Here is a 25,649-nt window from a genome sequence, read left to right as displayed (position 1 = left end):
AAGGGGTTAACTGCTGATGTATGCTTCAAAAGATCCTGTTTTATTGTTTGTTCTTAACCCAAGTCTTGGCTCTTGTTTTGAGAGAGGCAGGGCACTATCAACTCCCTATTCATTCTTTTCACAATGCTTCTGAGTTTATAGATCACTGTTGTATCCTCACACTTGTTTTTTCCCTGGCTGAGGTGTTTGCCAGAGGGTAAAATTGGACAATTCCTTAACTGTAAGTAAACATGAAGAGAAAGTAAATTACTAATATCCAGCAGAAATTACTTTGGATTTGCAGAGCTCTTGGGTGACATTTCTCTTGTCTGTTTGCAGTGGTTTACAGCTACCTACCTTTTAGGAGCTCAACAGTAAGGGTAAAACTGGTGTTCCCCTTCTTGTTGGAACAGGTCTCACTGTTTACTTCTGATTCTTTCTGTCAGGTGTGCACAGTTTATAATCTCTATAATCACAAACCTCTTTGCTGTGATGAAAAATTATCAAACTACCTGTGCAAGAAAGAGACAAGACATACTCTGATGTCAATAACAGCAAGGTCTTTTAACTGCAATCACCCTACATATGTTGGTTTGACATTAGTACACCTGTCTCGTAAATTTAATGCTTTTATTGAAATATGCATTGATTGCAAAGGATGCTTAGGGGAGGGGATATGCTTGTGTTGTAGAACATTATCCTTCGTAAGCTTTAGAATCCCAAATTTTTATCAAACAAGTTAGGCCACTGCTTTTTTTTCTTGGCTTTCAGGGAAAAGTATGCCTTGGACATCCTTGAGGTTCTTCCTAGTATATCTGGCTTTTCCAGAGAGGCTGAAATTATTGTCACTAGCTTATATAACAATTATCAACTTGCATAGCTTGAGGCAGTGTGGGTATGATTAACTACTTAGATGCCTGTGGAGTAGAAAAAGAGAGATGTAAAAGAAAAGCTGGATTTTTTTTCCCTTGAAAGTGTGCATTCTTTTATTTAATTATCAGTTTATTTCTCCTTGTCTTCCAGTGAGTCAGCAGTTGATAAACCGCATTGATCAGTTCTTGGAAAATAAAGGTTCACAGTACTACATGAAAGGGATTAACTGTATCAGAGTTTTTAGAGAGGAGGCCATGAAGGTAATGTCAATGTGTGAATACTCTTGACCTCTTTCAAATTAAAGGCATGATGGGCCTATTTGCTTGATAATCTATTGCTGCAGCAAAAAGAATTTAACTTTAAGCATGTTTCAAATTTTAGAAATAGAGTTGCATTTTATGGGAATGGGGACTAGCCTCTCTGGTATTACTTGCTATTTGTTTTTGTTTAAACATAAAACAGAAGGCCTATGACCTGATGCTTGTGCTAGTTAAAAGTAAAATTCTACAGTTTTCTTCTTCAACAAAGCTAGTTACAAGAAAGTTTTTCTAACATTCTGGGAGGTGCTTTTTGTGGCTCACCTTTCCTTAGCACTCACAATTTTAATAGAAAAAAACAAACAAAACAAAAAAAAAAAAAAAAAACCAACCAAAAAAAATTCTGTAGAGACTTTTGTATTCACCATGTTAAATGACTTCATGAAGAATTAAGCTTGCAGTCCTCTTTAGTAGTTTTAATATTTCTTGCTTACAGTTGCTGTTACATTTTTTTCAGCTGTCCAAGGTGCAGTGCTTTAATGATTTTCTGCCGGCCCTGAAATCAAAGTTGGAAGATAAAGCCTTATCTGATTTCTGGGAGATCATGGTACAAGGTAGGATGGCATTTAATAAAAACTAGATAATTTCTAGTTGTATTGCATTTATCTACTAAGTAAGAAAACTTCATTAGCAGTGGGGCACTTAAACTAACCCCACTGCAGCATTTTGATAAGTTTCATTCCTGCAGCCTATTAAAAAAAGAAAACAACAACTTTCATGTTGCAGCTTCCTTTCCTTTTCTGCACTAATAGTTTCATATCAGCATTATTCATAATGCATTGCCAAGTCTTGTTGAAATGGTAAATTAATCGTGGAATAAGAGACAAATTAAATGTTATGGGGTAAGGAGAAGACACAATTTCAGAATAAATGGAAAAAACTCAGACCTATAAAAAGATTCTTGCAGTTTAAGCTTCCAAAAGGTCATAGATAGCGTTGAAATGTGTCACTGATCATTTTGTATTTACGCAACCTGAAGGACAGAATATGTGGTAATATGACACCTACCTATGATTAAACTGGGAGGTACAAGGCAGTGCCATTCTAGAAGACATTCAGAGGCTACACAAGTGATAAATAAAGGAACATTTTCACAAATAGAAAATGTAGTGGTCTAAAAAAAAAATCTTTTACATCATACTCTTGTTTTTAATTGGAACCAATGCTAAGAAAATCTGTTAAATGCCCAGCTGTATCTCTGAAGGGTGCATGCTATAAAATGCAGTGATGTGATTTTGTGTAGTACCATTCAAAGTGATGAACTGCAGACATGCTGTAATGTCTACTTCATCCAACTTTGAATTACAGGATGGGAATTTGTTTAGCAATGTGAAAAAAAACAGCACAGGACAACACTGAGAAGAACATTATATTCAGTAGTGCTGTAGGGGACTTTCTCTGTATAAATTTGGAAAAATAAACCAATGAACTTTGAAAGTAGCAAACTTGGATCTTTCAAAGCCATGAATAGTTTTTAGTTAGTATAATTCAGAGTTTTTGACAAACTGGAGTATGTTTTTGAGGAAAAAAATCAACCAAACAAACAAATACAGAGAGAGATGATACTTTCATGCAGCATAGATTATCTTCCTTTGAGAACATGATGAAATGAAATCTTGATGCTTAATGCATAATCTGGCTGCTCTCAGTAGGCAGCTGAAATTGCTTTTTACTTGCTGCTAACAAGAGCAGAAGTTCTGTTTTCTCTCATGCTTGCCATGTGACCCATCCCCTCTTTTCTACCAAGTGTGATGTGCATTGGGTCTTGTCATGAGTGACTGTCATCACCAAAAGAAGATGGATGTAAGTTAATGAGTTAGTGGCTCAGAAGAAAGGGAGATCTGTTTGACAAATTTCTTTGTTTTGTGAAACCCTGCCATGTGGCTCTGTGGGCACAAGGAGAGGATTCTACACTTACACTGCTGCTGAAATTTCTATGACTCTCTTATTTTTTGCTCTCACACCCACTGCTGCTTATTCAGGCACAAGCATTTGTATGGCCAAGTGATGAACTGGGCTGAAAAAATTGTTGGGGTCAAAATAAATGGAAATTTTTTTGAAGTTTTTTTTTGGGGGAGGGGTGGGACATCACTGCATAAGGTAGTGCTGCTGGCACAACCAAGGAGCAAAGTGGGGCAGGCCCAGCACTTTGGTAGTCAGACTAGTTAATCACAGCAAAAGTGTCTGAATGCTAGGAGTTAATTTTTGCTGAGGACCTAAGAGCATGCTGTGAATGACTAAAAGTGTAATTTTTAATAGATTTTCAGCATTTCATCTGTGATCTATGATTTCAGTGTCTCATTAGTTTGATTGTCACAATATTAGCAGTTTCCTAAATGGATACTTCCGCAAGCTTATGAATATGCTCATTAATTTATTTTTATATCATATTTTATATCATAGTTGACTCATTTATGCAAGTCACATTTTCCTTTGAGTGATACTCTTTTCTGCTGGTGATGATGACACATCCAGAAGTTGGAATGTGAAACATTTTTTCACTTCTAACATTAGGTGAATTTTTGGGAAGCCTTCTAATGATATTTTTATGTTGGGTTTTTTTTTCAGAAAGAATTTCTTTGATCACTAAAGATGAAGCAGAAGGAAGTTTGGTGACGGGTGAAGAGGCTGAGAAGGTATCATTTTTTTCATGAGCATCTGTTTGTATAGAGCCCTTGCTGTGGCACTGAAGACTTTATGTGGATAAATCTTCAGCTGAATGAAATAAGATCCATATGAAGAAATAAGAATGTTCATTTGCCACACAACTGAAACTTCTGCATTTCAGAGCAAAAATACCTGAGCATGTACTACAGTGTTTTACTGTAATTGGTCTTTAAAAAGTAGCATGTATTGAAATTATCTGAAAATATCCTCTACAAAGAATAGGAACTTCAGCAACTCAGTGTAGTGGAACAGCAGAGAGCTATTTACATATGTAAGATCACTATTTGAACTTCACAGAAAGAAATATATTCTCACTGGTAGCACCAGTTCAAAAATCTGAGTTTTTTAAAAAGGTTTTATGAGCTCCAGCAATTCAATTTGTTGAGGCTAGTTTTCACCATATATGCAGTGATACCAATATTTTGACTTCATGCAGCTCTTGTAGATTGGTGGACATCATATGTGATGCTGGGGGTATTATTGGTGACCATATTAGATCCTATTGGAAATGGAAGTTTTGGACTATTTACAGATATAATTTCTACAGATATGTAGCATTTTAGTAACTACAGTGATGAATGAAGGATCTCCCAGTTACAAAGGACTGAATTGTAACAGGCAGAATGGTGCCTTCTCTTTGGAAGGAATCAGAATTCAGAGCTGCTGTCAAAAATTATATTTGTGTGGAGAGGATAAGATGGATGTTTTTGTATCAGGCTGCTAGTTTAGGAAAAAGGTCCTTGTATCACAGACCCCCCTGAAGGTAAAATTGTGTCTAGAATCACAATTTTGCTTTTATAAAAATGGCACATTGATTTTTGCAACTTCCAGGCCTTCCATAAGCAATAGCCAGAAGTGGGTAGAAGTAGGTTCCCCATGATTTAGTTAATGAGCAAAAAAAGGTTGTATTTTAGAAACTGCTTTTTTCATCTGTAACAATTTACCTCTAGGAGAAGAGGGCACAGAAATGTCATGAAAATGAAAAGCTAACAAACCAGGAGTCCAGAAAGCTGAGCACATGTGCAGGACACAAATGACAGAGTATGCTGATTTTTCTAGACATGAAGGACCTTCTGGCTGTTTATCATTACACATAAATGTACAGAGCAACTTTTCCCCCAGTAGTGGTTTTAAAGAGTATCAGTCCTTTTTATCTACTTCAAGTGCTATGAATTTACTTGGAAACTTCCTAAGACAATATTGTTCTTGAGAACTGTACTTTCTAGTCTGAAACTACCACTGATGCTGAAAAAAAATGTGCTAATGCACATTGAAATAGCCAATAGTGAAATAGCCACTGTTCCTTAAGGAAATATCTATTAACCACAAAGACCTTGCAGCATACCATTGTCTTCAGTGTGAGCTTGTGGTGGCTAAAAAATACTGTGCCTGCATAGGAATCCAGCACAAATGATAGAGTATCATGGAGTGGATTCACAGCTGCCAGGCTAAGCTGGAGAAGGCATTTATAGACTGACTGCAAATTTACATTTCTGTTTACCATCATCCTGCAATCACCATATATTGCAATATAGGAAACTATTATGTGACTGAAGGTCATTTTGTGATTGATCATTTGGTCATACAATAGCTATATCTTCCCATTAAATTGGAGGAATACAAGCCATTGCATGAAATCAGTTTTGCAGCAGTGTTCTCTAATATGACAGTTACTTTAACTTCCAGAGTAATTGGATTGCATCTCTTTGCTAACTAAGCAGTTGGCAATTCCAGATATTCACTTGATAACCATCTCCTCACACACTGTCCAAATCCAAACCCAGAATCCTAATTCCCATTGTCTGTTAAGTCATATGACTTTTTCATTAAGAAACTGCAAGACTCTGTATTCTTGGAGTAAGATCTGCAGGGTTAGAATATTTTATCTCAATATTGTGGGGCTGGTATAAAATCTAGTCCTCTTTGGTCCAGTTAAACCCTGCCACAGTTTTCCTGTGTAATACAGAGCCAGCATTTTCCTAGGTCTACAGCAGATTGCAAAAGTGCTTAATTTGTTTTCTGAAAGCGATACCCTTCACTTAAGGGTTATATTGGATTTTTTTCAAAATTCCTAACAGAGTAAGATACAAGTTTTCTTCACCTCTGTAGAGGTTATGTGCAAGCCTGTAGGTCATGGGGATTTCTGTCAGTGTTGTCCTTTGTGACACAAAAGCCCATTCTCTTACGTGCTGTTTCCTAGCTGCTAGTAGTTTCAAGACTGTTTTGTCTGTAAGATTACAGGTTATATAGGGTTGCTGTCTGCAGGAAAAAGGAGGACTTACCAGGCTGCTTATTAGACAGGTCAAAATTTCCTTTTTCTTTTTGCTTGAGGTAGGTTATGCATGCATATTTTCCTATCACTGAGAATTTTTTTCTTCCCTGTGATAGTGGAGGTACTCTTTTTAGAGTATGAGGATTGTAGGTTAAAAGAGCAGGAATGTCAAGTGCTTTTTCTGGTTGCTTTGGGGAAGATAATGATTTCAGCACAGCTATTATATGTCATTTGCTTTTGCATAAATGTAAAACAGGTTTTCAGGGAAAAAATCCAACTTTGGATGTTCAGCATTTGATGGAAACTTCAGGTTTCAATTTACTGCAAATCTTCATTGTACATTTCTCTAGCTTTTAGTTTCCTTTGCATAATTTAGCATGAGAAAGCTGATTGTAAAAATTTTGATAAATGTGCTACTTCCAGAAATACCAATTGACTCTTAATTAAATGTGAAAAAAGGAAATTTGATCTGGCACAAAAAGCCTTTCAGAGCTGACAAATGTCATTAGCTTTTAGTTTCATAGTATCTACTTTATATTACTACTAGATTAAGAACTCTTCCAACAGAAAAGATAAACAGGTGTACAGCATCCTGAAATTCTAATTCCTTCTGTCACATTCCCTGCCTTTTTTTTCAGCTACACAAATCTCTATGCTATGTTAAACTCAGCATGTTAGAACATGAATGTTGTCTGTGGAGTGAGATTTCTATATTTCTCTTGGTTGTTGCTGCTTAGGATGTAGGAAAGGTCTTACCTTTGGTCACTGAGACAATGAGGCAGAGGTTGCCTGTATCCTGTGTCTTTGGTGTTACCCAAACAAGATGTATTTGCTTTTCATCCTAGATGATGCAACAGGAAAGTCAGAATTTTACCCCACGCCTAAAGCTGTCACTGGGATTCTAGAGAGGATCAGAATGTTTTATTTATTTAAAATAATGCTTAAGCTTTTCACACTACAAATGTATTGTCTCAGAGATTGGTGATGTTAATAGGGATCCCATGACCTCTTACACAACCTCTCTGGCTGATACAGTTGAAGTCCCCAGCTGAACAGCAACTCCCTTTTAGGAGCACAAAAGAGTTATCTAAGCAGGTATTTATAGCCTTTTTAATGTGGCTATTTTCTACTTAGCTGTTCTCTTTCATCATCTGGAGTTATAGTGAAGTTGTTTCTGACTTAAGGATGACAGGACTCCAAATCTGGGAATGTGGCTTTTCCTCGTTAGCTTCATACTTGTTTTCTTGGGGACAACGTTGTTTATAGCTCTGTATACTTGTTCTGGTGCATTTTAATAAGAAGAAAAAAAGAAAAGAAAATAAGAAGAAAAAGAAGAAAAGAAAATAAGAAGAAAAAAAAAAAGATTTTATATTAAGGATATTGGTAAAAAGGTAGTAACTAGGATTTGTAGACAACTGGATGCTTTTTTAAGTAAGAGTTGAGTATTGCCATTTTTTTCCTACCATTTTAGTGTTTTTGGGTTTTTTTAGGCTAAGAGAAAAATCTGTGAAATAATTTGGAGGTGGTTGTACTCCAGATATTGTCTGTATGTTTGATTTCAGTTTTTATAGTATCTGAGCAACTTACCTTTCTCTTCTGTTTATGAATGTCATGCTTTAAGTGAAGGGCATATGGTGAGTTGTATCAGCAGCTACGGCAATGTAATTTTACATAATGAATTTTCCATTTTTAAGACTGGCATTCTAACCATCTTGCATGTTAGAGAGTTTTTTTTTAATTCATATCTTTGTTCATTTGGTAAATGCTAATTGAATTAAATGGGGAAGCTTAAAAATTCAACACAGAACTAGAATGCTGTGTGTAGGAAATGTCTCAAAGAAGCCATTGGTCACCCTCCTGTATGTACTCACATCATTGGGAGCATTTTGTAGCTACACACAATATTTTTTAAGATCATAAACCTGGTCAAACTGAAATGGATAAAATTTCCATCTAATCTAGAATTCCATCTGAGAGTGGACAAAAAGGGATGGGTAGAGAAAAATGTATAGTCCCAGGCTGCAGCCACTGATGTCTCAAAGACTTTTTGTGCCCAAGGTTGTTTCTGTGGGCATAGTAGACTTAAAATGATTTCTCTTCTATGCATCTTTCTCATCCCCCCTTAGTTTAGGGAATAATATTTGCAGCATCCTGATCACAGGGTGCTCTAGAGCCTCACAATGTATTGTCTCAAGAACCATATCCTTACATCTGGTTTTTGACACATAAAATCCTTTAAAAGCAAGTCTTACAAAGTTTTTTGTAGTTTAATATCGTTTTGAAGGGTGGAAGCCAGAAAACACTTCCTTCCTTGTTTTTCATTTTATGTGGCTTTGTTTTGATATACAGAGGAGACATTCTGTTAATTTCACATTAAAGGCTCTCAGTTTTGTCCTCATTGCATAATTTTTCATTTTTTTTTTTTTTTAGTTCTTGGCTCCAAAAGAACAGAAAAATGAAACTCTGCCTCCTACAGATGAAGGTGGTGATGTTGATGATCTGGTGAGTACCATAAAGATATAGTGTGGCTTTAGAATTAAGCTCTAAGTGCAAGGTGCAATGAGAGAGCCAAATGCTTTTTAAAGCAGTAGTTATTAGAGTGCATGGCTTAGAAAACACCTAAGGAATTGAATCAGAAGAGCCACATGAAATTACTTACTTGCCGTTGTAAAACTTAGTCAGGTGTATAATTTCATGATGGCAAATATTATGTGATGTAGTAACATAGGTGTTTACAGGGGTGAAATGTGTCTTCTAATATGCTTCAAAATAGCCAGTGAGCCACTCATTTAACAGTGGATTGGTATAATTTACTATAATAGCATTTTAAAAGGTTTGCAGACCTTGAACAGCTACTTATGTGGGTTGAAAACTCAAAAACATTTTTAAAAAGATGTTTTGATCTTTTGAATTAAACTTCTCTATATAGGCTTGCTGAAATTCAAGGATACCAGGTTTTTTAATAAATATTTTAGCCATCTTTTACAGGCTGACTCATTACAAATCTGTCTCCAAGGCTTAAGCTGATGGTGTAGATGGTTTTAAAGAAGCTTCGATAACAAACAGATTTCTACTTTGGACTGTACTTTTAAAAATCTATACATTGCTCAGATTTGCAGAGATTGCATAGATTATGTGAAGATGAGATTTTTAGGTTTGTTTTTGGACTTTATAGAAGATTAGTACTGAATTCTGTGCAATCTGTTAATGTTACATGATAAGGATTTGCAAATTTGCTTGGTTTTCTCAGCACTGAACACATGTAAGAAATAACTTCAATGCTGCTTCTTTCAAATCTGTTTCTTCTGTTTGCAGCTGGACATGATGTGACCAGTGATATATGGTGACTATAGAAGCAAAGTTTTGGAAGAGATGTCTCTGTGAAAAGGGACACAAAAAAAGATGCTAATGAGAAGACAGTGCATCCATCTTTATTTTCTCAAATGAGAACAGAAATCCCAGAAAAGTTTCCAGCTGGTATAAATGTCATATGACTTTCAAAACTAGAACAGAAGATTGAAATTGTCTGAAGTATTTGGGAAGTAATAATACCTTTGAGGCATCTTTTTTTTTTCTTTTCTTTAGAACTGAATTTAGCTTGTCCTTTGTATTAGCTGAACACTACTAAATTTAATGAGAATCTGCTCTGATGCCTGAAACTTTTGTTGCATTGCCTGGGAAGGAAGATAGAAATGTCACAGCAAGGTTATCAGGTAATACTGAATATTTAGTGAAGGTAACCCTATAGGTTAATTGTTACAGAAGGGAAAAAGTCTCTTATTTTCATGCTTTAAAAAAACTAACCAACCAACTCAAATAAAAAACAAGATAGAGTAAAAAAACCCAACAAAGCACCATGAAAACCACCACAGAGGCTTGTGGGAAAAAATTCTAGGCCAGGGACTCACACGTTAATAGTTTGAAATACACAACAGGATCTAAAGCACACAGCAGGGTGTGCTGATTTTGCCACACTGACCCCAGGTCTGTAGTTATGGTCATCTCTGTACTACAGGTTCTCTCTCCTCTCAGCTCAGCAACAGCTCAAGGTCTCTGTCCCTTTCTGTTACACATTTTCATGTTTCATGTGCTGGGCTTTTTGATTTTTTTAGACTTCTAACTAGTAGGGTTACTGTAGATGCTCCTGGTACTAAAAGGAGAATGAATCACTTCTGTGTCCATTCCATACACTGCTGAGAACTGCTAACCCAGAGCAGAAGACTCCCTCAAAGCTGTACACTGACAGCTGTGATAGATACGTGATAATAGTCAATACTGGTAACCAGGATGGAGTAGTGTCTACACAGAGCAATCCAAACTAGTCAAATACTGCTTAGAAAGAGACATTGAAGTCTGATTACAGAGCTGAAGAGACAGTAATGACACCTTCACACATGCTTGTCTGTTCTAACCAGATTCATTCCTTTAAAAGCTGTTGTTTCATTATTATAAATGTATAAATATACTGTGCAAAATGGTATTAAGATCAGAAAAAAAGGAAAAATCAGGATCTGTAGTTGCAAAATGTTGTGGAATGTTTGTACTTTATACTGGCCAACAGCTCCTGTGTGGGAAATAGCAATTGTTTTTTGCCCCTACTTCCTTACACAGCAACCTACTCTCTCCTGTCTTACATCCTATCCTGACTGAGTTGAAAGCATTTCTCAAATGCAGATAGCAGGGAGCAAGTGATTTTTGCAGACCTTTATAGCTTTTGTATCACCAGAAGATATTTTTCTCAACTGTAAATAAGGATTATTTGATCAGTGTTTTAAAGGCCAATATATGGAGTATAGTGGCTGGGGGTTTCTTTTACACTTTATTTTTTTTGTTCAATAAAAATATTTTAAAGGTCAGGTTTTGTCTTCAGAGCCATGTTTGCTAAAATCAGGTGACTACTTATGCAGTGCCTAAAGGAAACTATCAAAAGCCCCTTTTCTGGGCCTACAATGCAAACATTGAATATCAAAATCCCTCCACAGAAGCAGAGTATACTTATTCCATTCTTTATGAACTCTAAACTTTGCAACACCCCAGTAAATTAGTTTTTACTATATTGCAGAGATAATAACATCTTGGGTCAAGAGCACACAGAATATAGAACCTGGTGAGCAGGATATGGAGTTACTTTGTTTCTTTTGATTTAGTTGACCACATTTCTAGACTGTAGTGCTTCTGTTGTGGAATATACATTTAGTTCATGGAGAATTGCTGCATAGATCTTCTTGCTACCTGTACAGCACAACATGTACAGGTAGGCTCGGTGTGGTGATTGAGTTGCTAATACTGAGAAGAGGAATGAGAATATATGATTCAAAATAAGTAAAAGTGAATTCTTGGAAGGCAAGAAGATCATCTTTCATTCTGCCCAGGCTTCCGAGTTCAGTCTTCAGAAGCTTTTGATCTTAGTGAGGGTCTGTCACATCAGCAGCCTGATGTTACATTTGTTCTTTGGCAAAGGACCAGCTTTCAGATTCTCATTCAATGAAAGAGATCTTGCCTTTAGTTTAAGCTCTCATTTTCAATTGCAAAGTCTGACTTACTGTTTAGTAGGCTGACTCACTGTTTACAGTGAGAATTCTCAATTGCCACACTGACCAGTCCTCAGGAGCACTAGAGCAGTTAGGTGTTCGCTTCAAAAGCAGCTATAAAGGAAACATAAAGTGCATTTGTTTTCCTGCAAGCAGCAGAACATCCCTTGTAATGTACTTTATAGGCAGAGAAATTATCAGAGCATCTGCAAAAAAGAAGACTCTGAAGTCTTCTTTAATTAGAATAGGGGTGTGGACTAAAAAAAAAAATATATTGCAGGGTGGACTTTGGGAGGTGGAGAATATTCAAAAGTATTATACCAGAAAGGGTAAGTAACATGTGAGAGATCTAGGACCATAGCATGGAACTGAGAGTATTCTACAGAAAAGGACAAAATACTGGGTTTGGGAGTCATAGAGGAAGAGTAAGACTCTTCTGGTTACAATATACTGTGAATCTGTAAGTATCTAGGCTATATCAGTTCTGCACAAAGCATTTTGCTCTGTCACTGTAGTGGGGTCTGCCACCTGTTATGCAGTTCTCAGGTTTGGTCTCATTCCTTTTGTACTCAGAAACCAAATTTGTCCTCTTGGACAGTTGTCAATATGCCACAGTAATAAAAAATAACTTCTAGAACATGACATAGTTAAAGACTTGTAATTTGTGTGAGACTAATCAGGTTGAAATGAATGTCAGGTCAATAGTATAATGTCAACATGTTTGGAGAATTCTGAAAGCAAGGCTTCATCTCTGTCCTTAGAATGTAGCACAGAAGTGTTACACGTGCCATCAAAACACTTCTAATGTGAAGAGACCTGTTCTGCTGCACTGTGTCTCTTAGTTGTCAGGGTGGATTTACATCTTGCAAACTTTTCTGGTGTTTGGGTTTTGACAGAATTGTCTGTTTGATGTTGGAGCAGGATCTTTGGAATTAGAAAATGAGGAAGGAAAATCAGTTATCTCAGTTGTGAATTCTAAAGACACAGGCCATTTTTATAGTCTGCATTTGCACATGAGGCAAGGGAGGAATTCCCTTGTGATCTCAGTAGGGTTGGGGATAATCTGGAAAGAAGAGTTTTGACTTGCATGTTGCTAAGCTGGCAAATACACTGGTAGATGTTGCTACTGTGCTTGTAAGGGTGGGTTTGGATTTGTTCAGCCTCACCGCTGTCAGTGTGAAATAAGCACTTTAAATTTAGCTGTTGGTTTGTGACAGTGGAAAACTCATTTCCAGTAAATTTTCAGCTTTGCTTTCTTTCCCATTCCATCTTCATTCTTCTCTCGGTACCATTACAGTATTGGAGCTCAGTGCTGGGAGCACTTGTGAATGTCAGATGTAGGAAACTTCCAAGTTTTCTTGTGTCTCTTTTGAGATGTGGGTTACAAAGATTTTTTAAAAACTCAAAATGTTCATAGCACTAGCAGGGGACTGGAGGCCCACCCAGGCTTTTGTTTCTTAATTCTTTGAAGAATTGCCACATAAATAAAACAGTTCTTTCAACAAACCATCACCACTTAAAGGTGCTGGTAAAGTGAGGCAGCACTGACTTCTGCAAGAGGTGACTTGCCTTTCTGGGGGGTGGAGTTTGTGTTTAGCATTTCTCTGCACTGATTTGAGGGCAGCTCTAGAAGAAGTTCTGTAATAGTTTGGACTCTTCTTTTCTTGTGATTACTGAACCTGAAAATTTTAGAGGAATAGATTACCATATGTTAAAGACAATAAAGGAAACCAGAATAGGTGAAGTTTTCTTTTGTAATACTGTCATATTCTGATATGAAGGTCTGAAATAGATATATTAAAAAAGGCAAGGCTGTGATTTTTAGCCTCTCTTACTTTTCCCAAAGGATCAATACCCACATTGAACTCCACATTAAAAAATTGGCATAGAGATAATAGATAGAGCTAGATAATAGATAAAGAAAATTACTTGGAAAACATTTGAACAAAGCTTAGCTTAAAGTTTGATCATATTTTTCCATTCAGCAAGTTTTGGTAAGTGGAAAGATTATGTCCCCCTCTACCTTCCCTCTTCTACTGTTCTGGAATAGTGCTTGCTTTTATGAAAATAAAAGAACAGGAACTAGAAAACCTCTCAATTTTGTTTTTACAAACTAGGCATAACTGTAGTGCATATGTGAGATGAGTGCCTTAAAATAGACTCTTTGCTCATCTGATTCTGCACATACTGTACTTTAACGACTTAAGCTGGATAGAAATTAATCTGCTTCTTCCCAATAAACTTTGTGAAGACAGCACGACTAAGACAGTAAAATTAATTCTGTTCCTTCTGATGCTTCCCCTGTACAAGTCTCAACAGTTGACCATCAAAAGCACCTCTTTTGCCAGTAACCTGAAATACTTACAGTACTTTTTGCTGTTACCAAATAATGAGTTATTTTGCAGCAATAAAAAGTACTCAGATTTGGTCACATATATATTTACTGATGTGTTAACTCTTAGGACACCTCCCTGTGCACCAAGTCAGCTGTATCGACTGCTGTGAAAGTTTCGGGGCTCTATAATGGAATTAGTAGGTTGACCATGGAAATATATTCACTGTTGCTTTAAATATATCAAACCAAAGGATTGTTTTTCTTCTTGGTCTTACTGAGTTCCAACTCTGTCTCATCCTTTCTTCCTATTTTACTGTACAATAATAGGCAGTAATAACTGTCATTTTCTTTTCCTCCAGAAGGGAGTGAATCTTGCAGCTTTCAAGATATTATCAGAAAACAGAAATACCTCCAATGTAGGGTATAACTAGAAACGTTTTCTGTCTGCTGTCTGAGACAATGCATAAGGGGAGCACAAGCCCCTGAGGAGACCAACTGTGGTGCAGATATTTTTGCCTGAAGCATGTGGATCAGACATAATGCTAGGAAAAGAAAGGTAAAATAGCTGTTAGTACCTGATTGCTGGAGTTTTATATGACTGGGATGTATAAGAATGCCTTCTCCAGCCTGCTAATGCAAGTAGTCAAATGACAAATGTTCTCTCCCCATGGAGTGAGTACATCTGCAGTGTGAAGAAATGGCCCCTTTGCTGACTTTTCACAAGAGTTACTTCACAAGGAGCTGTGTCAGAATGCTTAGGGACCCTTTACTTACTGAAAAAGGAGGGAGTGGGGTGGAGAGAATTTTTTTCCTTTGGTCCCTAGCAGGCCACCATTGAAGGCCCTGATCTGAATGGGTGAGAGCCAGCCAAGAGCATTTCCCTGTGATGCCTTAATACTGTGTGAGTCCAGTGTGAATTTGATCTAGTCCACAGTTGTCCTGAATGTTGAGGTGTCATTTCTCTTCCTGCAAAGCATAAGAAATGGCTCAGCAAAATTGAGTTGAGAAATTACATGATGTTTATCTAGTGATTGTGATGTAGATTCCTCCCTATTAGTCCTTGGGAACTTTCAGTAGTTGTCACCTGTAGGATCTCTACATTTCAGTTTAACACCAAGGTTTAGATGGCTAAATGCTCTCCAAGAAGAGCATAGCATAAGTGATAGTAATCCACCTTTCACAGAACTGTGCTGGGTACTGTACAAATTTTCATATCATCTGAATCCTACCTTTAAATAACATCTGATCTTCTAGCAGCTCAACTTGCTGATTCACTTCATTTTCTGGGGGGAATTCATCAAAGATAACATCAGCCAGTAAGTATATCCTTTTTCTCCCTGAGTAAGAGGAATAAAGATTTTGGGAAGGAAAGTTGGTTTGGTGATGGGGAAATTGCATATGTTTAATGAACTTGCTTTTGTTTTATATGCTATCCCTTAAAGTACCAGGACTATCAGTGTGTTTTTTAGCTATTAAGCCATTGATTAGTAGCAACAGCAACATTATCTTTGGATAATGCACTTACTGCAGAAATGCCTTGAAGAGGCAGAGATAGGGAAGGTTTCTGTCTTTAGTACTTTTGCTGGCTAACAAACAAGGAAAACTTGGGAGCACCTGCACTTACAGGGACAATACACATAGCTTAGCTGGGTGGGCTTGTTGCATGTTGTTTGTAAGGGGTCTGTGGCTTTGTCACAAGGGGTGGCTCAAAACTCTGTGAGATCTGGTGGTCAGGTTTCTTGAAAGATAAAGGAGGTACTCCAGAAGAGGTGAATTCTATAACAGGTGAATCCTCAATGATTCCATCTAAATCAACCTGTAAATTAAACAGTAAGAGAAACAGGTGGTGTCCTCCATAGCTGCATTAAAATTTTCTTATTGTTTTATTTTCTAAGAAAGTAAGAGATCTAATATGGTTCACTAATTGAGGACAGCAACAGTAAGGTTTTATTCCTAGTTGTGTTGAAGGCTCATTAGGGGCCATTTATTCACAGTTTCACAGAATATCCTGAGTTGGAAGGGACACACAAGGGTGATCGAGTCCAACTTTTAAGTGAGTGGCCCATACAGGCATTGAACTCACAACCTTGGTGTGGTGACCAAAAATCTCTCTGCCTGTTGATTATTCTCCCTCTGTAATTGGGGAAAGTTGCTTACTTACGGTATCTCCCAGGGAAGGCAGATGAAAGACTTTTGATGGACTTTGGTTGGATGAGACTTCATATACAGAAGGTATGTCAGTGCAAAAGTTTTATGACAGAAGATTTGGGGGGGATGGGAATAAATGAAGAAAAAAAAAAGCAAGTTATTGTGATGTTCCCTGGGCATGAGGAGAACATGATCATTAGTCTTGAGGAGAAATGGAACAGTGGGAGTTCCATTAAGTGTCCCACAGGCACCAGGAATATATGAAAGGCAGACATTAAACAGACAAAGACAGGTATTCTGGAGAAGTGGAGAAGCAGTTATTCCGCTTAATGACTTTGAAAGGCAAGGAGAGGAAACAGATGAGGTTTCAAAGCTTATTATTGGAAAGAACAGCCTTTCTATATCTCTTTTCACATTCCAGAAAGAATGATCTGTTTTACATAATGAGCATTTACTTACAGTTCTCCCAGACACACACACACTGACCTATTTAAAAATGCAAATGGTCGTGAAGTTCCCTTTGGGCAGCAGTGACAAAATCAATGTAGAAGGAATAGGGTTAGTCCAGCAAGACAAGATGTAATTGTGTTGTAGCTTGTCTGCAAGAGATTTCTCCGCAGTCCTCAGGAAACAGGAGTAATATAGGCTTTAGCATTCAAATGACTCACAGCTCGAGGTTTACACATGAGATTGTGTATAATCCCCGTTAACCTAAAGCTCATGATGATTCAGAAGTAAGAACTGTGATGAGACAGAGGACATGTGAAAAGGAGCAAACATGATGAGAGAAAAACATGCAAGAATGACCTTTTGCTACCCACAGGTCACTGTAACTTAAAATACAAGAATGACACATACCCAAGGGGACCACTGGAAATCAAGGGAACCACGTTATGGATATATGTTACAGATTGAATGTGTGCTGGAAGGCAGGACCAGCTTCACCTTCTGGACAGCTGTGCACTCCTCAAGGGAAGATTATTCTGTTCTTCACAGAAGAGCTGTGTGCAGTTTCAGAGATTTATTGTGGAGTAAAGAGAATTGAAACTCCAAGTCACAACTACATTGACAAAACATATGTTAGGTATCCAAAGCAAAATAATAATCCTTCTCTGAAGTTTAACTGCTGAAGTTTTTGTGCAGGAATTTCCTTGTGATGGAATCTGGTCTTTAGGTTGCCAGTATCTGGTCTTGAAAAATTACTCTAGGCCATGTTGCAAATGATTTGTAGCTGGTACAAAAATTCATCCTATGGGATGAGCGAAACTGAAGAAAATTCTATCATTCATTAAGTAGCTGCAGAATGGCAGGAATTATTGGAATGTAATTCTATATTTTGTTAGGCTTTAAGTCATAGAGTAGTTTGGGTTGGAAGGTGTGGTAGGCACACAGTTTGTGGTAATTGGAGTGGGGCTGCAGCTAAGCCTCATCCCCAGCGGGTCCAGCTGTGAGAAGCGGGTGAGCAGCACTGACAGCAATGAGCCATGGAGTGCCCAGGGGCACTGACCAACCACCAAAGGGCACAGAGGGCACACAGGTGCAACGCATGAACATGAGGGCTATAAAAGCTTGGGCTAAAGAACAAGAAGGGCAGATGCTTGCAGCCTTCTGATGAGGTCTGGTGTCACTCTGTATGGATTGGAGCCTTCTGATACTGTATGGTGACACTCTGTGTATGTGGCTGTCTCAACTGTGGCATGTGCTGTGGCATAGGAAGGGGCCTTGAAAAGTCATCTAGTCCAGCCCCTCTGCATTGTTTCTTTAAAGAAACAATCAACCCCACTTTCCAATTCCTAGAAGAGCAAATGCATCTGTAGGTAATGTACCCTTTGTCATACAAAGATTTCCTAAAGCCTCTGAGGATTTCCTGTGTACTCTCAGAGACAATGTGAAACCAGCCAGTGGGGCAGAAGTTGATGTCTTCATTGCACTACAATTTTCCTCTGGGTAGCTTTGACTGCATGGATGATATTGAGGCAAAATCCCAAGGTACACCTAGGACTGGCAGCCTGGTTGATCTGGTTCTAAATGGTCTGGTGGCAGGGTGCAGGGAAGCTTGCACAACTGCTGTGAATGCTCTTCCTCTAGATTCTTTTGGGGATTTTTTTGGTACCCAGCAAGCCAGGCATGTCTGTGGAGCATGAATTTTTCCCTGCGTGAATTAAAGGCATCAAGGCAACTAAGAGGAAGAGAAGGGCAAGGCAACTCAAAAAGCATATACAGTTTGAAGTCAGATATCAGCTAAAGAAACAGTTCTGCTAAGTTGCAGAAGCCAAGCCACATGATTCCCCCTCCAGCCTGTTTTGCAGCTGTGCTTCATTCCCAGCTCTTACCTTCAGATAAAATCAGCCATGTGTGCTGCACTTCCAGGTTTGGCAATCAAAACCATTAATTGCAGGAAATTGCCATCTGATTCTGACTCTTGGGGACTGGAATGACACCCCTCAAATCCTTCTGTCATAATGGCTTTTCAAAAGCCACCTCTCCAGAAGGGTACCAATGAGGTTCCAAGGTACCATTCTTTGGGGACATAACTATTTCTCCAATGCTGCATGGTAGACCTCTTGCCAATTTGTTGTGCTAGGCTGCTCCATTATAGCTTTTCATCTTGTTGTACAACTAATCTCTGCTCTCTGAAGCCAGTGTCAACTTGGTGATCTATAATTATCTCTCCCTGACTTACTTGTGATCACTAGTTCCTGAAAATCATTTTGGATGATAAGGTGAGAAGAACTCATATTATGATGCTGCTGTATGAGCAGTTATGGTGTTAAGCATATGTATTTAACTCATGTCCAGAAACTTCTATGAGTAATGAACCAAGAATTCAGGTCTCCCTGCTGCTGAATTTCTAGCATGTGCAGGTTGTAAGGTTTTTTTCAGTGAGAATCTGCTAAAAAGATTTCAGGACTTTGTGTGTTTATTAATAACTTAGTGGCACAGAGAGTACTGTAACAGCTTACTTTCATCCTGAGGTTTTCAAAAGAACAAGTATTGCTCCTATTTTTCAGCTGATTTCACAGATAGGTCAGTATTGGTAGAAATGCAGATGTAGGCAGGGCAAGATTGTTCCTGTGGAGGATTTTGAAGATGCCCATTTTGGGCTGGGGCACAGGCAGTGGCAAAGGCTGTGCTCTGCCTGCATATTCTGTGTGCATGTTACAGTGTCCCAAGGCTGCATTGATTTCCTTGCAAAATTAACAAAGAAACTGTTCTTTACCCACAGGCCTTGAGGGTAGATGTCCTCAGATGATGTCTGCAAAAATAGGTTAGATCTGAAAAAAATCCAGTGGAAGTGGGCTGGTTGTGCTGTTCCCTTACCCCCTTATTGTCTGTACTCAAGAGGCTAAAGCATCTTCTAGCAATAACAGAGTTTCAAACTGAAATCCTTCCTCTACCTGATTCCTCTTGGCTGTTAATCTCTAGTCTGTGTCTGTATCATTGAGGATGTGCTCTTGTATAAGGGTATATTCACAGGATGACCAGCTGGAAGCTGCATCTAGGAGGTGACTATGAAGTACCAACCTAAAGCAGCATTTTCTGGGACACTCTCAGCCTCCTTTGCAGGTCTCATCCCCTCTGGGCCACCAGCTGCTTAGAAAAGAGGCCCTTTGCTCTGAGGACAGTGTCTGTTTGACCACACTATAAACAAACCAACCCTGTGTTTTGCACTTCTGGGGGGATATGTAGTCGGGAGGTGGACTAAATAAAACAGGACATGATTTTACAGTAAAGGAGAGCTAGGCTCTGCTCTGGGTTCTGCCACAGATACTCTGCACCTTACATTCAATGTACTCCTCATTTCCTCCCTGTACCTGATTGCAGAGTGGCCATTTATCTGTGCAGTGGATAGATCCTCCATCTGAATCATGGTGGAAGTGCTGTGTTTACTTAGTGGCAGCTGCTCTTTGGAGCTGAACTCTGCTCCCTGCATTACAGTGAGTCATTTAGCTTGGCAATTTTGACCCTACTGTTTGTATGACAAAGAAATGATTTTTATAGCTCAAATAAGATCAAGCATAGATGATCTTTTAATGAAGTGATTCTTGTGCCTGATTGTATTAACATCACAGGGAGACAAATGAACCTGAGCTGCAAAGAGCCCCCCTGCAGCTATAATTAGATGAATAAGAGGTTCATATTGATCTATACATTGGCATGAAGAAGGAAAGAGCATCACCCATATATGCTTTCAAGACCAAAAGCTGGCGCAGGCTGCAGAGATGTCAACTTAAAATTGTGATCCTAAACCAAAAGTTTCAACCTGCTTGTATGATACTGCTCCACCTACTCTGCAAAAGAGATGGTCTGGAGCAGAGTCTGTGCCACTGGAGCTTTTGGGGTCACTGTTAATTTTATTTTTGCTGGTTTGCATATCAATACAGTTTCATTGACTTCATCAGAGAGATGCTTATTTTACATATTCTTGTGAATAAAATAAGTCCCTCTGCATATCCAGATGGGTCTATGACAAAAATAAGGCAGCTACACTGCAGTAACTGGTTAGTCAAGAACTATACTACATCAGAGAAGAGCTGGTTTTGTTTTCCCCTCTTCCTCCTCACACAGCTTCTAAAGGTACAAATGAGATATTCTCCTGACACTGAGATCTGAGAATGCAATTGTTCATTGTGCCAGGCTAATTAGTACTTCTCTTGACTGTCCATGACAATAATGCTATGTAACTGGAGGTATTAACTGGTTTATAAAACAGGAGTTAGAAAGTGATTTTTAAATTATTTTTATTGCTCTTCTACTACATGCCTGCTTGTGGAAGAACAGGACAGAAGTGCAGTAGAGAATCACTAATTCAATATGACACTTGTTTTGCAGTGTGGCAGGTTACACCAAGTTCTTCTGTAGTACCTGGTCTTTACAGTGGGTAAAAATAACACTGGGGCTTACCTCAAATTGACAGTGGTAAGAAAGAAATTTGAAGCTAATGTTATACCCACATCCCCATCTTACCTTGTAATGGCCAAATACTGCAGGGAGCTTGGAATGATGGTTCTCTTTGCAGTGTGCAGTAAGGTTTTAATGTTCTTATGAAAAGTGTTTCTTCTAACATGATTCTTTGGAGGGAGCTAAAATTTTAACACTAAAAGTTGATATGTGAAATGGGCTTAAATCTAAAACTGGGACGAAGAAAAGAAATCCCTGTCCTTGGAGCATGGTTTCTCATACTTTTCCTGCATGTGCAGTCTTTTGGGCTGGACAACAAGGGAAGGGATCTTGGATAATTCAATGAGTTAAATATGTAATACTTGGAGGGGTTAGAAAGCAAAAAGATGTGAAAACCCCAAATCCCTACCACATCCTTGCTCTCTGGTTTTTGGAATGCTCTTTAGTTGAGCTGCAGGTGGAGTCAGAAAATCTGACCCAAATCTCAGGTTGAGTAATGGATTCAGTCCACAGTGGATGCACATGTCTGTACCTGTCTGTCATGTCAGCTGATCTGCAGAGACATGCCACATTATCTGCTTCCTGAAGATGCCTTAAAATGCATTGGTGGAAGATTAACCTCCTCTTGCCCTTTGGGCTCAGGGGAGCACAGTGTTCTGAGGAGATACTTGCACAGTTCTGACTTAGCTGGCTTTTCTGAGATGCCTAGGGCACTTCTGCATGCTTCTGTTCTGCATGATGCAGACATACCTTGAGGCAGCTGGGGCTCACCTGGGCAATAACAGCTCCTTGTGTGTTTTGGTTAGTCTTCAAAAATTTTAATCCTTGAATATCTGGTCTGTTCTAATTTCTCTTCCATTCTTCTTCTGAGAAATATAGGTACATATGTGGCATCTATCTCTCACCCTCCTTTGCTCAGATCGAGATAAGAGTAATTACTATTTGCAAATGGCCACAGCATCTGTTGGAAAGTACCTTCCCCATTTCAGCTCTATTTCTTTCCTTGACTGTTTTCCTCTTTTTCTGTAACTGGAAAAGCAGTGCATTGTTACTTTACTTGTATATTAGAAGTTTGCTTTTTGAAACACTGTAAGAACCAGGTACTGTAATTTGAAACAAGAACTCCGTGAGTAAACCTGTTTTGTTGTCCTCTGCTAACTGGGTCATGTCTTACCCCTTGATACATGGTTCCTTTTCAATTACTGAACTAAAGACCCAGCAATAAGAGCCATAATCACCCTCTCCCTAATGTGGGGGTGGCAAGTCACTGGAACAGGTTGCCTGCTGTGGATGCCCCATCCCTGAAAATGTTCAAAGCCAGGTTGGATGGGGCTTGGAAGGCAGGGAGGTTGAAACAAGATGATCCTTAAGGTCCCTTCCAACTCAAACCATTCCATGATCATAAAGCAGTTGTTTCTGTATTTACTTCAGCATGTCTAAACTTGCTCTTTCTTGTCTGCTTCTTGCTGTTTCGTTCCAACCTGAGAAGCTATGGGAAGTTGCAGCTGCATCATGCTGAGCTGAGCTGCAGAGGACTGTCCTCTTGTCCTCAGGAGTGAGGCAGTATTTAATGAGAGCAGCTGGCATGATCCAATGCACTGATGCCTCCAATTCACTGGCAGGCAGAGGGATTGTTGCATTATGGCCATATTGACTAATCACTGCTGATAATTGTTATTAATCATTGCCTTGGATCTGTAGCATGAAGAAGCTTTATTTCCTCAACTGTTACTCTTCGAGGTGAAATGCAAGAACTGCTTAACAATGCATAAGTAGGATAAAAATGGAAGGAAAGGCTTTTCTCCCCCTCTCTCTGAAAAAGCAGCACCTTTTGCAAGGCCTCCAAACCACATGTGTGAGTTGCACTGGCTTTGAAGATGATCTGGTACCCTCTAGCTCTGTTTGTTGCACAAGAAAGTGGATTTTTGTGGTGTTCCCTCAAAATCCCATTGTGTTGTAGTTGTGCTTAATTTGTAAAACTTCTGTGCAGATGGAAGGCAAAAAGTGAAAAGCACTAATTCCTCCCCCCTCCCCGGCTGTGGGCATTTTTTCTGCAGTACAGTGAGAACATTTTTTGGGTTTAAATGGTTGTGCACTAGGGCTTTCCTCTTTTCCCTTCTTTGGAAAGCAGTTCTGGAGTCTAGGATTTCTCACAATAGAAAGTGCCTTGATTAGCTTCATCCTGTTGGACTCAATGATCCTTGTGGGTCTCTTCCATCTCAGGATATTTGATGGCTCTGTCATGCCCTGCCTGTGCTCTGATGGAATCGGGACACATGGTTTGTGTCTGGTTTCTCAGTCTTCCCTTGACCTGCCCACAGGTGCCCAGTTTGTCACTACTTTCTGAGCAACTGCTGCTGATTATTGTCATTCTTTGATTGCTGAACACAGGAAGCATTGGAAGAGTTTGGCTTCCCATTGCTTTTCTAAAATCCCTCTTTTTCAGGACTGGTTACAACTAGTCGAAGGAGAACAAACACTCAAGAGAAAAAATGTAACCCATTCATTACAGCTTGGAGAACCTGGACAAATAACCAAAAGGGCCAAAGCCCTTAATTTCTTCAGCAGTTCATGTGGTTTACTGAGACTGCCCCTTCTGATGTTGAGAGGAAAGAAAAGGTGATTAAACAAGAAGTTAAAACTACTAGGCCCCAGCTCCCAGCGACACTGAAAGATTAATGCATCATGTTGGGGATACTTCAAACTCCATTATATGCTCTGCTGTCTCTGTTCTGGGGCTGTTCACAGTGGACTCTTCTGCCAGTTCAGTCAGTGATGCTGCTAGATTTATTGAGGATTTTGGCAATTAATTGCTTTCAGACCTGAGAAGGGCCTCACTGTTGTCCATCAGAGTTTTAATTAATCAAAGCAGCAGATGGGTAGTATCAGCCTCAAATGCTGGTGTAATTAACTCATTCATTATCATGTTCTCTTGCTCAGTGATGGTATATAAAGGACATCTTTAATCTAGCTGTCATGATTCTGTCCCCATAGTAGGAGTTAAATCATCAGCCTTTACCATAATTACCTTCTGTCCAGGATACCATTAGGGAAAATGCTGATTTTTGCCAATAAATATGGAGCCCCCCCTTGGCTTCAGACAGATGAGTAGAGTTTGACCTGCAAAGATAAGCAGAGCTGGTGAAATTAGAGATCCTTTTTTAAAGTCTCTGGAACATACCTTTTTAGGCCCTCAAAACTGGCTGTGCAAATTGCTTCAGGCAGGTTTTGTTTGCAGCTGACCAAGTCCTTGCTGGGATATAGTGCCAGTTTGGGAGGAGTTTCTTGGGTCTTTCTGAATATTTGAGACATCCTTGTCATGAATAGATGTCCAGGAAACACTCCCAGGCTCATCTTGGTAAGTTGTTAACACAGATTTTGACCTCCTTTTGGCCCAAGCTGTCAGCATGAGAGTACCCAGCAAAATTCAGGAGTTGACACAGATCAGGAGCAATGGACAGTTTGGATGTGGTCACCCTTTGGCCATTTTTGCCCTGAGGAATAAGAGTTTGGACTTGGTAGAGTTGTGTACCAATTGACATTGGCACCAGAAAAAGGTCCTGAGCACACTGGAAGAAGTGTTGCTATAGATACACTTATCATGCGTGAAATAAAGAGTTTAAAGTAGAACCAGAAACAAAAAACCAAAGAACTTAAATTCTGTGTATCTGAAATATAACCAGTACTCCTCCTAAATAATCATGTGATGCCTGGGAGGATTTCTGACTGTCTTGTGGCAGCAGCTGCTTCAGGAACTGTGGAGTGACCTGCACAACTGCCCATATCCAAATGACTGCTTGCAGCCTGATAGGGCTGAAATGGTATTTCCCAGATTGCCTGCAGGGTTGTGAAAATGCAGAGACTTTGGCCTACTGAGGAAACTTTTGTTCTGGATGCTCTTCCGAAGAAGTGGAGGGGAGGTCTCAGCTTTATCTCAACTGTGGCCCCTTATGGATGGAGGCAACCTCTCCACAGCAGTGCCCATCCCAGCTGAAGCCAGTGCTTCTGTCCAGCACTGAGGCATCTTAAATAATGAGATCATCCACCTTCAATGTGGCATCAAGAAGGCAAAGTAAAGAGTTTGTAGCTCTGACTGTTGTGTGAAGACTTTCCTGCTGCCTGCACTGTTGCTTTCAAAACATTTGTTAAGAACAAAAAAAAACCCATTAAAATTTAGACCAAAATCCTCAGCCAAACCAATACTGTGACTTTATTAAGCACAAGGTTTGGAAAAAGAACAGCTTGGCTGTTCTTAATTAAGGTTGTCTTTCCCTGGCAGATTAATTACCCAGAATGCATTGCAGATTCCTGGCACCATGGATGTTATTGATCCAGTCAGGCTGATAGTTTGTGCTTGCAGGGATCTGTCTGTGATCCTCCTTCCATGGGAATTTGGGGAGGGAGAGAAGGAGAGAGCTGGCTGGTAGTTATTAATAGAATTTGGAGCAGGTTTTTTCCCCATGCTGTTTAAATCAAAATGCTAGACAGTTGCATAATCTCATGCATCTCAGTAACAGCAGCAATTACCACCACCACCACAGGGCAGAGAAAAGTGTGGAAGAAGTGTGGAGACAGATGCCAAGGAAAGCAGTGCATTTTCTTTCTGGAGAGGTAAAGTAATGGGA

General features: G+C 39.1%; 1 protein-coding gene across 1 annotated transcript in view; it reads left to right on the top strand.

Moving 5' to 3' along the window:
* XRCC5 (X-ray repair cross complementing 5) overlaps positions 1-10,964 on the top strand; it is a 49,921-nt gene extending 38,957 nt beyond the window's left edge. The window contains exons 17-21 of the mRNA XM_053982293.1: positions 1,003-1,112; positions 1,627-1,723; positions 3,738-3,805; positions 8,539-8,610; positions 9,424-10,964. Coding sequence (XP_053838268.1) covers positions 1,003-1,112; positions 1,627-1,723; positions 3,738-3,805; positions 8,539-8,610; positions 9,424-9,438 — 362 coding nt within the window. The 3' untranslated portion in view covers positions 9,439-10,964. The remainder of the gene's footprint in view (positions 1-1,002; positions 1,113-1,626; positions 1,724-3,737; positions 3,806-8,538; positions 8,611-9,423) is intronic.
* The last annotated feature ends 14,685 nt before the right edge of the window (positions 10,965-25,649 follow it).

Source organism: Vidua macroura, chromosome 7 (genome assembly GCF_024509145.1).
Source record: "Vidua macroura isolate BioBank_ID:100142 chromosome 7, ASM2450914v1, whole genome shotgun sequence".
Classification (NCBI taxonomy): domain Eukaryota; kingdom Metazoa; phylum Chordata; class Aves; order Passeriformes; family Viduidae; genus Vidua; species Vidua macroura.
This window is presented reverse-complemented; position numbering and strand designations above follow the sequence as displayed.